The 17,172-nt window shown below is 38.9% G+C and overlaps 2 protein-coding genes across 2 annotated transcripts in view; one reads left to right on the top strand and one right to left on the bottom strand.

Moving 5' to 3' along the window:
• Positions 1-4,201: 4,201 nt before the first annotated feature.
• Positions 4,202-11,949, bottom strand: tmem218 (transmembrane protein 218). The gene is made up of 3 exons (XM_074610870.1): positions 11,737-11,949; positions 9,144-9,246; positions 4,202-4,615 (listed from the first exon to the last, which is right to left on the bottom strand). Exons 1-3 carry the CDS (start codon positions 11,841-11,843, stop codon positions 4,481-4,483), a joined length of 345 nt encoding a protein of 114 aa, XP_074466971.1. The 5' UTR covers positions 11,844-11,949; the 3' UTR covers positions 4,202-4,480.
• The window catches only part of pknox2 (pbx/knotted 1 homeobox 2), a 103,069-nt gene continuing 97,631 nt past the window's right edge, over positions 11,735-17,172 (top strand). Inside the window, exons 1-2 of the mRNA XM_074610522.1 lie at positions 11,735-11,852; positions 15,728-15,950. The gene's annotated coding sequence lies outside the window, so the exon portion shown is untranslated. The remainder of the gene's footprint in view (positions 11,853-15,727; positions 15,951-17,172) is intronic.

The following is a 17,172-nucleotide window of genomic DNA, read 5'->3' as shown; positions in this document are numbered from 1 at the left end:
CAATATAGTGATACTCAAAGATATGAACATTTATGAGCATCAAGTCATATTTCTACATCTCTTCACTTTTGTTGGTATTGCTTTTCTGTGCCAAACTGTAAAGGTAGGTCAATCCAAAAGCTCCGATATTAAAACACGGGCCAGTTGGAGCCGAGCAGGAACTGAGCATGCTCTGTGGATCACTGTGGCCACCCATGTTCAACTATTGTGAACATGTTCTTTGATCAGTGGTAGCCATTGCCTTTCTAAGCCTGGCCGATATTCAATCATGTCTTCAACACTGTCAAAATGGAACCCCCCCCGCGGGCCGAGCTCCGGCCCGCAATGGGGTGTCATGTCCGAGCAGCGGAGGGCTATTGGTGAGCGACCTGACCTCTAATCTCTAATCATCGTCCAACCGAGAGACACGGCTTCAGGGTAATTCCTTCCTGAGAGAGAGAGAGGTAAAAGGCCAAGGCAACACCGGGGTGTCAGATTGAGTGTTTTGCCCCCCTAGTGTGTGTTGTAATGATAGCATCCTCTGGCTATACACAAAAGTGCATAATAGAGCACGACCAAGCAGCGCTGAGAAAAAACTCTTCTTGGCCCCGACACTGCATAGTTTGTTGCTCGGGTGACGAGGCCCCGGTTCACTTCCACGTTCCATCACCATCTCTTTCACAGCTTAGTGAAATACCCAGCCAGTGAACTCTGCTGTCTTCAGGTTTGCCAAACATCCACTTGTTGGCTAATAAAACCCTGATTTAATCCATGCCTACATTAGGATTTAAAATGAACTCCTTCACTTTTACTGTTTCCCCATGGAGCACTCATCAAGTTTTATTTACCAGACTTTCTGAAAGGATTGCAAACATTGCATCTGCTTGATTTAACATGAACTGAAACACATTCTTTTGGGATAAGTGCACCAACTTTGCCCAAAATCTCTTAATGGATATTCAGTGTTGTGGGAGCTGGGTGGGGCGGTGACGGTATCCATATCACAAACGGAGGGCGAGATGGCTGAGGATGTGAACGGCAAGCCAGGAGTTCTGCTTGAATGCATCTGAATGCATGAGAGGAGGAGGAGAGGAGCTACTACCCGTCCCCTCTGCAGTTTCAAAACCACCCTGAGCTTTCTGCTCACACCTCTTTGCCCTTGCATTGCTCCCCCTTTCTCTATCTCGCCCGCCCCCATCTCTTTATATGTCCAGCTGGCTGCGCCACAAAGACTCCGTCTCCCAGTTCCAAATGATCCTCAAACCCCCACATGCTTTGTTCTGCTCATTTTCCCACTCCCTAGAGACAGAGTTTAGTAGCAAAAATTAAAATGAGGCAAGGATGGAGGGAGAGAGAAAGATTAAAAAAGGTGAGGTAGAGAGAGAGAGTGTGTGAGAACCAGAGAGTAAACCGAGGAATACCGTCAGATCTTCTAGACGCAGACTTCGGGGATTCAGAGACCTTGAGTTTGCAGACTTCAAGACAGCGAGGCATTGCTGTACACATCTTTTGCATTGTGACCTTGACATATAAACTGAATGTTCTAAAAAGGGCATTTTGTTGATAAGTGGTAGAACAAAAAGGTAACTGTGAAGTGAAAGGGAATATCTTCTCCTTCGGTTTCAGCGCGCTCCAATCGGCTCGTTTCTCAGTGCCACTTTCTGCGGGAGCTAAGATCATGTTTTGTGGTAATCATGCGGTCAATTACAGGCAACAAGTCCCTCCAGGTTGAAAGGTTTTAGATCCCCTGTCCCACCATGCTGAAATCCCCCCAGTTCTCGAGCTTGTGTGAAATCATGCGGCGGATTGTTGTGCAGAAAAAAGGACCACAGTATGGAGATGTGGGCTGGAACTAATAGGATTGGTTTTGATTCATTAGATTCTCTTTCATCATCCTGGTTGGAATTCCACTCCACGTCTCCTCGGGCTTCACACTTTTAAAATGGAGGTGGGAGGGGGGCAAGTGTTTATAATTGAGCCTCTAGACTGCAAAAGCTCATTACTCTCTATGGAATCATCTGCTTATTTATACCCCGTGGAATCAGCATCATAACCATGTGAATGCAGCACTGTGTTCCTCAAAGTACTGACAAAACAGTATGATTCAACGGTTGGCAAAATACATAACCAAAATATAGAATAACAGTGAACAATAGCAAAACACAATGATGCTATATAGCTCCTAAATAACTGTTGTTACATATGCTGCTCAGGAAACGGAGCTATTTGAAAAGTTGCAGCCCAAAGCACGCTGGGCCTCAGTAGTAGACGTCTCCTTTTTCATAAATCACCTGCCCAATCCTCACTTTAACGTCTAACTACACACCCATGAACTAATGATGTACCTTCCTACCAGCTGAACCAGCTAGCAGTTTGTTTCCTGAAGAGCTTAAATATGCTTTCTTGCTGAGAGTTTGTTGAAAGGATTGATACACCTCATGTCTGTACGATAAATAAGAAGCAAGCCAGCAGCCGGCTGAATTAGTTTAGCATAAAGACAGGAAGCAGAGGGAAACAGATAACCTGGCTCGGTCCCAAGGTAACAAAACTCCCCTCACCGAGGGCTTAATGAGCCACACTAATGTTGTTGGTAGAACAACAACTTTTACTTTTACATTATAAAGTATATCCACTTCAGAATGCTGCTAAAGGGACCAATCAGAATGCAAATAATCATGTGAACCAACTGCAAAGTACATGAGCCTTTATATTTAAATGGACGGGCCGTCACAAAACACAACTTATTCTTCAAGATTTGCTCACTCCTTGCATTGTTTTATCGCAGTTGGAGGCACAACCATCTCCTAGTTTATTGATTGACTAGTTGAGACTACTTGTAGGCTATATACAATACACATGACTTTATGGTATCAAAATGATTTGAGGCTAAAAGACTGAAGACAAAGTGGATTATACGTAAAAATAAAACTTTGTTTGATTCCCATTTTGTTGCTGAGTAACAATTAAATTGTCTTCATTGTTTGTATGACAATGTCAGACAAACTATCCACTCTAGTTTCAGCTGATTGACTGAATCTAATGAAATAGTTTCTAAAATATCTGTAACCACCCGGCACTGATTGCAAAATCTGCACTTTGAATTTTCAGCATTTCAGCACAGAACAATCTGTGGAACCACAAAACTCTAGTTGTTAACTCAAATGAGTAGCACATCTTGTGTCGCGTCACTTTCGTTGCATATTAATAATAACACACTGAATAAAAATGTTCAGTCATACAAATACTGTATGTCAACTTCTTTATGTGTCATATTATATTATGGTGTGTTTTTCTGACACTCCCGCTGTCATGCTGAAGCAAAAGTAATTCATAACTGTGCTGAAGTTATCATTTAAGTAATCTATTTCATAGGCATGATTCAAATTATCTACAATAAATTACAAAAAAAAAAAGATTTGCTGTATTAAAGGGACTGTTTGTAAGAATCAGAAATGTCTTGTTAACAGCTTCACCTGTGTCCGTTAAGTCAACTAAAGTCAGCGTCCTGTTGCTGGCGCTTGTGCTCGCTCTACATAGACATGAAGGAGCATCGCTCAACACAGTGAGGAGACACACGTCAGCTAAAAGCACAATATCACTCTATATTTCAGCTGCTTGGCAGTAATGTTAGCTGACCAGACCAAGGTCTCTCCATGAATCAATGCTGATCCTAGTGTTGGCTTTTCCCGCCTCAGCCTCCCGACCGCGGCCGGAGGGAACGGGGGAGACGATAACGTTTCTCTCTGCGGAGCCCCGTCACTTCACAAGACATGGGAAACCTCTGTTGGTCTGGAGGAGCTGCAGCAGTTATTTCTGCACAAACGACCACTGAACATTCACTAGATATTCTCAGAGCTAAACTAACTCTTCTGCAGTGTGGAGTGAGCAGCATGCACGTGAGAGGTGGAGAACTAGATAGAACTTTGCGGTTTTGGTGTTTCCGTGTAGTTTGAGTTGGAGTCTGAGTCTGAACAGCGTAGCCACACGCGAGCGTGCATGGTACACCAACCCAATGATTTATACGTGTTAGGACTTACAGCAGTACCTTTTAACAGTTTATAAGTCAGTTGAAGAGCCACAAATGCAATCTTCAGGCTCTACACATCTGTACATGGACATCACATATAGAATTTAAGTGAACTTTCACTTAGTACACTGAGTTAAATGTGTGTCACGTTCTGTCACTAACACTGTAACTTGACAAAATCAGTGTGACAATGTAAATGTTTCATTTCTTTATTTATTATAAAAACAATTTCTTCATCTCATGTATTAAATGATACAAAATATAAATGGAACAACCTGGGTACTGTTGGATGTCTCTGTTCTGTTGGTTGTACGTAAACAACAGTTGGCTCTCCTGCTGCTTCTGTTTGGGATGCATTCTGTAGTCTGTTTCCATGTGAAAGGAGGATGCGGGGGGGCTTTCGTCGTACCCTGCTTGTCTTAAGTTGTGTACATCAGCGATGTGATCCCGGTGCCAGCTCTGACCCTGGCAGCTCTACTGTGTTCTTAAGGCCTTGGCATACACCGGCTCCAGGAAATGAAAGGGGAGCAGCATGAAGAACACCACCAGAAAGACGGCACTCACCACCGCCAGCAGGACGTAGCGGCCGATGAACAAAGTGTCCACTATCTGCAGAGAGAAAGAGAGGCATCCATTCACTTTTAGGAGTTCTTAGTAATTACACACTAGAGCTTTTTCTTTTTCTACTTCGTAAATAGTATCCAAATGCATGGGAAAAGCATGGCTGTTCTGTGTTTCCACTATAAGCCACTAGATGTCAGGAGAGGGCCTTCACAAAGGCTTTGTGTAGAAGCAGAGTGATGGTGAGGCATTCTGTGAGGCCATGAGGAAGGCATTCACAGGGACATTTACAATAACTTGCTGCCTTGATATCATTTGTTTTTCGACATATTCCTGAGAGTGCACACTGGAAGATTCAAGGGACACTCATTTATGATGTCTAATACAGCGTCTTAGATAACAAGCGCTGTAGATTGTAAAGTGACTGAAGTGTGTGCAGCGTACCTGCAGCACCAGCGCTGACACATATCTGACCACTGACAGACAACTTTGCTTAAGGTTCCGTTTTAGCTGGCTTCTTCTTGTGATAGAAACGGTGACCGCCGTTAACTCTGAGTGCATATTTGACTACATGGAGGCACAGTTAGATTTCATTTGAGATAAGAGAGAGAAAGATAAATTGCCTAAGTCTGTGCTGCATCCGGCCGACCTGTATTGACAGTTTCAGAGACCTCAAAGCAAACAAACTCTGAATGGTACGTTTTGGGCTCTAAATGGTAAAAAGATGGCAGATAAATAAGCCAATTCCCTCGTGTCCTCTTCAGTGAGCCCTCTCACTTCAATCTGCATTCAAGATCATAGTTTACTATTTACAACCACCAGTAATAAAACCACAATACAACACTTGATGAGTAGAGATGAACTGATTCAATGAACTAGATCTGGATCTTTGCTGATACCGACCTTATTTAACTCGTAGTTAAATATGTTATATATGTCTATAATATATCCAGCCACGTTTGATTCATATAGGAATGAGACCTAACTTGTGCAGCAGTGTATTAGAAGACATGGCACGTTTGTCGTTCCACTGCTCCCTCACAACTGCTGAAAACTAGATGCTGATTCTGGGGTGCTGGTTATTTTGTGATCCTGCTGCAGATGGATGATGAGTGGGGACACAAAGCACACAGCTCTGCATCTGGCCCGAGTAATGCATCGATTAACAGATCTTATGATGCAGTATTAGGGCCACTCTGAGGAAAAATAAATAAATCGGAGATTTCGAGAATAAAGTCATACTGTAGGTTTATAAGAAAAAACGTTGTAATATTATGAGAATAAAGTCAGAAGTTTATGAGAAAAAACGTCATAATATTATGAGAATGAAGTCATAATATTATGAGAATAAAGTCATAATATTACGAGAATAAAGTCAGAAGTTTATGAGAAAAAACGTCATAATATTATGAGAATGAAGTCATAATATTATGAGAATAAAGTCATAATATTACGAGAATAAAGTCATAGGTTTACGAGAAAAAAAGTCATAATATTATGAGAATAAACTCATAATATTACAAGAATAAAGTCAGAAGTTTATGAGAAAAAACGTCGGAATATTATGAGAATAAAGTCATAATATTACGAGAATAAAGTCATAGTTTTACGAGAATAAAAATAATAATATGAGAATAAAGTCATAATATTATAAAGTAGTAATTGGACGTGTTATTTTAGAGGGGAAATAGTGTGAAAATGAGGAACGTGGAGCATCTTGTGAAGTTCTACTTTACTTTAGGTTTCACAAATAACCAAATACTTCATCTTTTGGCACATCAGCAGCACATTATCATCAGTATCAGGACCTGGAAAAGATTGTACAAGAAACTGTGTTTTTTCCGAAGAAAGAAGCACACGGACTCTTTTGTGGACGAGGGAATTACTTTTCTTCTCATGAAGTTATGACTTTATTCTCGTAATCTCAGATTTCAGGCCCTGATACTCCGTCGTTAAGATCTAAAGCAAACGAGGCGCAGGTTTGGGAGAAACAATAGATCATCTAGATTGGCATTGGTGTTGCTTAAGTTAGATGAAGTTTGGAGTTCATAAAGTTGCCGTCGATAGATTTAATCAACACTTCACTGATCGCTCTGGGACTGTGTTAATATTTAGATCATTAGACATCCACGAATACGCAAATACAAACTGAGAAAACACCCCTCAGCCAGATCATACCAAAAACAGTAAATCAGCCCCACTGCTGACTGAAGAGAGATTTCACTGGGACTGTTGTGGAATGAATGGTGTGTGTGTGTGCGTGTGTGTAAATCCACTGGTGTCTAGCAGAGGTGGGGATGATGTATGCCGTCTCTTATGGATGCATTTAACACATCTCACTTTTTAATTTGCCAATTACACAGCAAGCAGGAACCCAAAGTGTGGGCCATGTTTTATTAATGTGCCACTGAGCGCACGGGTGGTAGCTGGCAGACGGGCGGGGGGGCAGGTGGGAGAGAGAGGGGGGGTCTAGAATGAACCACCCCCACCACTAGTCTGGGACTGGCCTAATTGGCACTATGATATTTTACTTTTGTTTAACAGCAAGAGGTTAGACATTTCTCACACAGTCTGCATACATTCACATTCACTCAGCCGGAGAAATCATCTCTCTGCTGCAAGGAAGAGTATTAGTCTACATCAAAACATCACATGCCTTTGATTAAAAACAGTTTATGATCATACATGTGAGGATTTTTAATACTACAGTATGAAAACTGTCTATTGACATTTATTCGTTTCAGTTTATAATATCAAAGATGAGTCACAGAGGAATACACTAAGCTAAACTCTGGTGTAATACAGGATGCTCTGGCCAGTCCGTTATCCCGCTCTGCTCAAGTCTAGACTCAATTTGAATCATATTTATTTTGTGTATTGTACTAATTTACTTTCATCCTGTCAGTGTTTTTGTTATGTGGTGCGTGTATGTTTAGATGTTTTAATGACAAGACAGATGGGCAATGTATAAGTTGAATGTTACCCTTTTAAAATAAGCAAAAGATAAATGCATTCAATACATGAAATAACATAGTAAACTACTATTTAAGAAGACTCCTTATAATTGTTACATTCTACAATCTTCTTCAAATGAAATAATGTATTATATACCCTCCTGATTTAAAGAAATAACGGGCCACTTGTTAATTAATAAAGCAAAAAGCATTATAAGGTGTTACTAATTTATAGAGGGGATGACACGGAGCAAAGGGCCGCGGGTCAGTATCGACTCCAGGCTGCTGCCAAGGACCCAGCCAGCCTACATGGGGCGCACGCTCCACCGGGTGAGCGAGAGGTCGCCCCATAATAGGTGTCACTATTACAAGTGATTTTACATGGGAGCTCTTTGAAACACTGGAATCAATTTCTGAAGTAGCCATGGGTTCATTTCACCCGTAAGCCTTGTACAGAAATCCAGGAAGTCACATTGTGCTGCCTCTCTCTCTCTCTCGCTCTCTGTTGCTGGTCTGGTATCTGCCTTTGCACAAAGGCTATAAAAATGCGAGCTCGCCGGGACATGGCTCTGCTCTGCTATTTCTATGGGGTGGCAGCTTGCTTGGCAGATCTGGCCAGCTTATTGGCACGACCCGGAGGCAACATGGGGGGGTGTTTGTTCTGTGTTGCTGTTGGACTAAGATAAAGCAGAACAGGCCTTTATGACAAGCACATACACAGACGTGCACACACAATGACACATGTTACTTACAGGCATACAGCTCTGTGGATATTGGCTTCTATCAGTAAAGGTTTTATTTGGGATAGGTTGTTTATATTCACCTCAAACCTAAATACAGCCTTTATCCTCAATCAGTACCAATAAATCCTGCTCTTAGTCACAACCACACATGACGTGAGATTTGTTTTTTGGCTCATACAAACACACACACATGCACACACTCAATATGAATGTCCCTTTGAGATGTAAAACCATACATCTGTGATAAAGATACATGTTTGTTCTTTTGTACTCACTGATAAGCATGACATAATGTATTTAATTCACTCTTCTTAAATGTTTAATGCACCCAAAGAACAGAGCCTATGTGATTAAATATCATTTTTGGGAGCACAAACGTGAGTATGAGATGACCATTCAGCTAAAGTTAGCTGTTTGTTTGGGAGCTCTGAAGAGTCTCTGTACCACAAACATTTGGTAGTAATGAAAGCCAAATGGCCTCACAGCAAAACTGAAAACATCCCAGGCCTGCTGTTATTTCCAACTGAAGTACATTACGCTATCATTAAACACAGACGATAATAACACAAGACTCTGTGTTTTTAATGCAACAAACGGTCTGATATAATATTGATTCAGCATCGCTCCTTGTCGTGGATTTGGCAGTGGTAGACGTTTAAATTGCCTCCTCAGCAAACCAAATCATTCTCACTTCTAAAACGCTCAAGTAAAAACATTTCGGAGTGGTATTTGCATTTGAATATAGCTGTAGGTCGGGTATTGACATATGAATATACGTTTACTTAGTTGACAATACAAACCAATAATAGCCGACAGACGTGACTCAAATGAACACAGGGTTGAGAGTGTGTGAGTCTTTAAAGGTGTGTGAGAGCTCACCTCGATCTCTTTGAACGGGGGCGGTGTCTCTGGGCTGCGAGGGAAAAACACCAGCACTAACGTGATGGTGAGAGCCAGTAAGAAGACGGGGATAACGCCTAACCTGGCAAGACACAAGACACACACAGAGTTAACACAAAGAGGATGACATGAGGACTCCCACTGCTGATTTGTGGTAAGACGGGCAGTAAACGCAGGGTTATGTGAGGATAATGTCATTATTAAGTACCAATCAAAACAATGGCATTCTTTATTGTGTTTTTAAAAAGTTGTTAACTTTCCAATCAAGTAAATAGCACCATGTTTCACCCCATTTAAACTTTACTGTAATTGCATTTTACACAAGTGCACAATGTTTGGTGTCACAGTGCATTCTGCACAGAAATAAACTGACTTTAATGGCATTAGGGTCTGTTGTAGTCGTTGCACAAGTATTAATCAGCAGGGACTGGAAGGTGAATGGTCCCAGCAATCAGTTATTATAGCAGCATGTGGGTATAACTAATTATTTCATAGTGTTTAGGTAAGAAGTCACGGAGCAGTAGTTACTTTTGCTGATCTATCAAATTTATTATTAGGGATGCACCGATACCGGATCAGATACCAGGCTGATACTGACTCAAATAGCTGGATCGGGTATCTATTCTATCTTTATATACTATATACATTATAGACTGGAATTTTAATTCCTGTTTACATTTTGACCAATTTGTTGCTGCATTAAAAAGGTTTACACTTGAATTGTAATTCCTGTTAATTTAGATTTTTTTTTTACCAAGTTGCTGGTGTAATATTTATTATTTTAATAATAAATAAAAAGTCTGTTACTTTTGAAGATTTTTTATCAAGTTGCTGGTGTATGATTTATTATTTTAATAATAAATAAAAATTCAGTTTGTATAAATAAAATTAAGAAATATATTTATTTGTTACATTTTGTTTTTATAAAGTTAAGAAAGCAATGTTAAAGTGCAGCCTGATGTTGCCTTACACATAAAAGAACAGTGACTTCCACATAGTGATGCATATACAGTTTATTAATTAAACACTGGTATCGGATCAGTACTCCGTATCGGCCGATACCCAACACCAGGTATCTGCATCGGGACTTTAAAAGTTAGATCGGTGCATCTCTAATATTTAGGTGGCAAACAATATGAGTTGCAACCCGTGTGTGTGAAATACATGCCAAAGTGTTAACAAATGTTTGTTTAACACATTTTTTCTTTATCATAAATGAACTGCTAAAACAGCTAAAGTAATGTAGAGCTGTACCGAATATCATTTTTTGGGCTTCGAAGCTTCGGTGAGAACTGTTCGAAGGTATTTAAAGCTTCGCGGTGAGGAGCAGCAGGCTGACATGTTCTTCTGTCTGTCTCCATCTCCCCCGTTTCAGTGCCGCTGCCGCACTACTGTAAACACCTCTACACACAACAAACACAATATCCATCTGAGAATAACTAATAATTATTAATGTGGAATATGTATAATGGATAATGTTGTGGGATTATTCCTTATTTCATGGGCTGTTTGGGGATTATTACATACATGTATAAAAAATAAAAAGAAGCTTTCGAATAGTTATTTGGAGGTTGATTACCATGGCAATGGTCGAAGCTTTGAAGCATTATATTATTATAATAATTTTTATATTTGTTTAAATTTTCATTACATCTCGACAGCAATCAATAAATCAAATGCTCTGACAAAAAAAAGAAAACAACTCTGGTATCTGTGGCTGTTGTAGGAGTGCAATAAACCCATCCAATCTTTACATTCAAATTCAAATAAGCTTTATTGGCATGAATGTTCAGGTTACATTATTGCCAGAGCTAAATTACATATTAATGAATAATTAAATTTCACAAAAATAATCACAAAATAATCACAATCACAATATACCAAATACATTTTAAATATACATTCTTTTAAAGGTCCCATATCGTGCTCATTGTCAGGTTCATACTTGTATTTTGTGTTTCTAGAACATGTTTACATACTGTAATGTTAAAAAAAAAACTTTATTTTCCTCGTACTGTCTGCCTGAATATACCTGTATTCACCGTCTGTCTGAAACGCTCCGTTTTAGTGCATTTTGATGGAATTGCAACAGAAGTGCGTTGCTAGGCAACAGCTTGGGTCCATGTGTACTTCCTGTCAGCTGATGTCATTCACATACACTGCAACGGGAAATAAACTGGGACACATTTAGAATGTTTACGGATCTAAATATTGTATATTTGTGACATCACAAATGGACAGAAATCCTGACAGCTTGTTTCAAATGCAGAGTTTCTGAATACGGGCTGTGTGTGTATTTCTCTATGGATTGAGTGTTTTGATACTTTCACAGTATTTATATAGAACTTAAACCTGCTTTATAATAAAAAAAACATGGACTATTATTCATCAATGTGTAAAAGCATGTTGTAACTGGCTTTGTGTAATGTGTGTAGTGTAGTGCGTGTGTGTAGTGTGTAGTATAGTGTGTAGTTTATAGTGTATACTGTAGTTGTTGTGACTCACTTCCCAGTCTGGTGTCTCAGTATAGTGTGTAGTATATAGTGTAGTATAGTGTGTAGTAGTGACTCACTTCCCGGTCGTGTCTCTCAGTAGGATCATCCCGATCAGAGCAGCAGAGATCCAAACGAGTCCGATGATAAACACTCCGGTTCCGACCTCCATCACCGTGCTCACCATCTCTACTGGGTTATTACTATTACTATGATGAAGCAGCGGCTCAGTCTGTAGTTCAGTCTGTAGTTCAGTCTGTAGTTCAGTCTGTAGCTTCAGTCTGTAGCTTCAGTCTGTAGCTTCAGTCTGTCTCCATCAGTCAGTTCAGTAGTTGAAGCGTTCTCCATCACGTCATCTACTTCCTAGTTACAGCAAGCTGGAGTCTGATTGGACAAAGTGAACTCAGACGGACCAATCAGATGCGTCGTTACTGAAACACCGAACACTGTGTAGTCCAATAGGCTGCAGAGCTACAATCCTCTTTTTGCTCTTCTCATGTAGTCTAGACTGAAAAACAACATTATTATACACTTTTTATTTATTTAGAGAAACAGGTTTATTTTTTAAAATTTTTTTTTAAACCACCATATAATATTAGGGCGATCAGGTCATCTTCCAAAAGCCATGATCAACACATATATCTAATATATTATGTTTGTTTCTTAACTGATGGTGCATTGTTGTAACTATTTATAATAATAAATAAAAAATAAAAAATAAAAACATGCCAATTTCACTTTTTTTTATAATATGGGACCTTTAAAACCAACATTTATTATAGACTTTTTATTATTTAGAGAAGCAGGTTTATTTTTTTTATTTTTTTTTAAACCACCATATAATATTAGGGCGATCAGGTCATCTTTCAAAAGCCACGATCATCACATATATCTAATATATTATGTTTGTTTCTTAACTGATGGTGCATTGTTGTAACTATTTATATGATTTTATTTTGTATTTATATGATTTTATTTTGTATTTATATGATTTTATCTTGTTTAGATCTTAAGTTCTGGGTGTTAATTACTTTTATCATGCTTTTATTTTAAAGCACTTTGTAACCTTGTTTTGAAAGGTGCTTTATAAATACAGTTATTAGATAGACACATTCATACATAGATAGATAAATAGATAGATAGATAGATAGATAGTAACTTTATTGATCCCGAGGGAAATTCAAGTTTCCAGCATCACAGTTCCATAGTGCAAACATGTTAGTAAAAGTAGTTAGTAGTACAAAGTTAAAAACAATATACCAGATATAAAAATACACAGAGATGAAGAAAACTGTTAAACTGAATAAAAGTGAATATAGTGCAGGGTAACAACTGAGATACGGAACATAGTGCAGAAAGTGATATAGTGGATAATAAAATATAGGAGATATACATTGGAGACCAGGGGATTACGAAATGTCAAATATGGAATATAATGCCTGATGAGAACTGAGGTAGAGAGTTTTTTTAAAGAATAGACTAAAGTGCAGAATAAAGCTGTACATTATTGGTAGAATACAGTAAAACCAGTCTATAACGGTGCAGAGTAGAGCTGTTGGTGGTGTGCAGAATTAAAAAAAACATTATTTTAAACAAGCGACAATAATGCATTGGAGCATAACACACATTTGATCATCAGGCACACTGATGTTATACTGTCACAATTATCACCACAGGTGTTCATGTAGTCTAACTGTCTGCTGGTCTGGACTCTGCAAATCACTACAGCTTCTGTCCATGTCCTATTTCTATAAATGGATATGGACAGGGGGATTTAAGATAAGATAAGATCAGATATTCCTTTATTAGTCCGACAGTGGGGACATTTGCCGTGTACAGCAGCAAAGGGGATAGTGCAAAAAACAAGATGCATCAGCTAACACAGTAAAAAAGTGAAACAAAATATGAACCATTTAAATAGAAGGAAGTATAAAAATAGGAGCAGTATATACAGTATTGACAATAAACAGACTATTAACAAAATTGCACAAGTGGAAAAATGATATTTTACAGTGAGAATAAAAGGAAATTCCACCTGAAAATATTGCACAGTATGAATTACACCTGAGTAGTAATGGTATTGCACAGTCAGTTTACAGTATAGTGCAGATATTGTCAGTGTTTGGTGTGTATGTGGTCTACTGGGAGCAAAGGTCAGTTCTCCTGGGTGTTTTCAGCTATCCAGACCAAACAGAAGGACGTGTTAGGTCTCAATAGAAATGTCTACAGGGGCTGTTATTTGCAGCAGTGCTGGTTCCCATCATCCCACCTGTCTTTTTGAAGCATGCAGTTGTTAATGTGGGCCGACAGGGGGCTGGCCAGCTCCGCCATTCAGAGGCGGGCTGTTTCATGCCTTAAAGTGACCCTCGTAAGATCCACACATTCAGCATTTATTAATGAATTTGGATCAGAATCAGATGGCAGCACTGGATCCCATTTAGAGACATTTAGAGTCAGCAAACCGAGGCCTGATTTAATACAGCAAACTACCAAACTGTGCGTGCAGTTTGGTGTTCTCACTGTTTTTTTTATCTGGAATTCACTCAAATGATTTGATCTCCTCCTGCAATCTAAAAAAAAAAAAAGATCTGTTGGATTAAAGAGTGAATGGAGAAAGCAAACAGCAGTACACTACAGTACAAGCATTATTCTCTGATTATAAACCTGAGTAACCTCACGTCAGGGTCTAGTTTCTCTTTCACACTAATAAAGAAAATAATGGAATCAAAAGAGCACATAGTATAATGCATATTAGATATAATAGATAGATAAATAAACACATGTGATTTATACCCATACATGGATGCTCATGGACACTATAATTCAGTAGTTTAATAAACTAGGTCAGAATGAGTGCATTAGCATATACTAATGGGGAAGAAAATTGCAAAATTAAACAAGGAAAGAAAAAATGTATGAGCTCTCTTATAGGCTAAAGTAGTCCAACTGGAGGTTGTAGACATCTTTTCCTGTGTCACAGAGATACTGCTGACTCATTCTCACAACAAATCTGGAAGAAAATGATTGAATAAGATTTATAAGTTTTTAATTTTATTGGCATGTTGTGACCTAATTTGTGTTTATATTTGAGGTGTATATACACCTCAAGTGCAACTATCTTTGTTTATATTTATTTATTTATTACATCTGTTTTACAAGTCCAATTACCTCTATTTACGTTACATCTATTCTTATATTTTATACTTCTAGTGTAACACTTCTGTTTATATTTATTTATTACATCTACTTCACCTGTTTTATTTGCTTTATAACTGTTTTTTTTACCTGTTAGATGTTTTAGCCGGCTCGTTTAGTCTCGTCAAGTATTTGTTTTAAAGCACTGACCAGAAGTGGACACTGTGAATCTCGTTGTATTTAATACGATGACATTAAAGCTTTCTATTCTATTCTATTTTATTATGTCAAAATAGAACAGATTTCATGTGTATTTGTGGTCGATAGGCTATAATAAACTTTAATGTTGCTGATCAGGAAAAAAACAAATTGTACAGGAAAGATAAAACATGTTCTTTTGGTGCTTTTTGCAGCAGCATTCCCACAAACTCCACCGCTCTTTTCTCCTGCAGATTGATGCTGCTGACTGATTCTCACAACAAATCTGGAAGAAAATGATTGAATAAGATTTATACATTTTTTAATTTATTGGCATGTTGTGACTTTATTTGTGTTTATGTGAAAATAGAACACAGGAAAGATGTGTATTTGTGGTCGATAGGCTGTTGAAAATGCTGTAAAAGTTAATGTTGCTGATCAGAGAAAGAAAAAACAAATTGTACAGGAGAGATAAAACGTGTTCTTTTGGTGCTTTTTGCAGCAGCATTCCCACAAACAAAAAAATGCTAAATTAAACAAGGAAAGAAAAAATGTATGAATGTATGAATGTATGGAAATAGAACAGATTTCCTGTGTATTTGTGGTCGACAGGCTATAAAAGGCTTTAATGTTGCTGATCAGGAAGAAAGACTAATTCTCCAGGAAAGATAAAACATGTTCTTTTGGTGCTTTTTGCAGCAGCTTTCCCACAAACTCCACCACTCTTTTCTCCTGCAGATTGATGCTGGTTGCTGGGGTTACCGTTGTGAAGCCCCCCACACGTGATTGCCGTATTTCCCATGGACACTGGAAGGCACCAGCAGCCCGGTGCTCGGTGCTCGGTGCTGGGGGAAGATGATGGAGGTGGGAGGGGCCTGGCTGTGCTGACGTCATCAGCTGTGTGGAGGAGTATAGGCTGTGCTGTCAGCCCAGTGTCAGTCTGATGAAGATTGGCATGCAGGTAAGCTGTCATTCATTTTCAATGTCAGTGCATGGGAGCAGGGCTTTACCACTTCAGCGTCCTTTTTCCCCTTACCCCCCCACCTCCCCCATCCTCCCTACCTCCCCCCCCACCCTCATTACAAAAGGCAGGACATTATTCATACAGGCAGACAGGCAGCCAGGCCAGAGAGAGAGAGAGAAGGAGAGAGATGGAGAGAGAGAGAGGGAGGGGGGAAGAAAGAGAGAGAGAGAGAGAGAGAGAGAGAGAGAGTCAGAGAGGGAGGGGGGAGAAAAAAGAGAGAGGGAAAAGAGATGAGATGCATTTTTGTGCTGGACTCAAAGACCAGTGGATTTTTTTTTTTTTCCTTTTTGCTTGATGCAGCGTTTGGATTTAAAAAAAGAATGTGTCGGTAATGTTTGTGTGATGCATCCTGCAGGAGGATGTGATCTAGGCTGGTTAGAGCAGGATGCTTTTGTGCAGAAAAGGTTGAGATTTAGAGAATAATCGTGCTGGTGTATAGAGAGAGAGTGGAGGACACGAGGAGCGCTCAGGCTGCAGGAGGCTGCAGGAGGATGCTGCTTTATTCCCGCTTTGCATTCTGCATTCTCATTATTATGATCTGTAAATTAACTATGAATATGTGATGGTGTGAATCTTCCGTGCAAAATGTGCTTATTGTCTTATAATGTCGAAGTTACGTGCTGTGTTTTTATTCGAGGGAAAAAGGCTTTTATTTTGACATGCAAAAATTGGTGTTTGTAAAAAAAAAAAAAAAGGATTTTCGGTGTAGAATAATTTACACTCTGATTTGATCCAAGTTAATTTTCTTTGTTCATAATAAATTCTATTATAGACAGTAGTGTGTGTGTGTGTGTGTGTGTGTGTGGCTGGGTTTGTTTGTTTTGTGACAAAAACAAGCAAATTACCACAGCACATGTCAAAGTGAAGAAAATATATCATTAATCAATAATTCAAATGGCTTTGTGAATATATTCTTTTTTTTATATATGTGTAACTTTTGGCTGTTTGCAATTCATAAACAGCAAAGTGAAACAAAATATATATTTTTTAATACAAAGCTAATGTCTTGCATTTATTCCAGAAAAATGTGAAACAAAAAGAAATGTCCTCACTTGTCTGTATTTAAAAAGGTCAAACAGGGAGTTGTAACCCTCTTTTGCATTTCCCGGTGGTGAATACATCTTTGATTGAAGTGTTTCTAAACTATCTGCATCTCGGT

This window comes from Sebastes fasciatus, chromosome 16, assembly GCF_043250625.1.
Source record: "Sebastes fasciatus isolate fSebFas1 chromosome 16, fSebFas1.pri, whole genome shotgun sequence".
In the NCBI taxonomy this organism is placed as follows: Eukaryota; Metazoa; Chordata; class Actinopteri; order Perciformes; family Sebastidae; genus Sebastes; species Sebastes fasciatus.
Note: the sequence above shows the minus strand (reverse complement) of the source record. Positions and strands in the feature narration are given on the sequence as shown.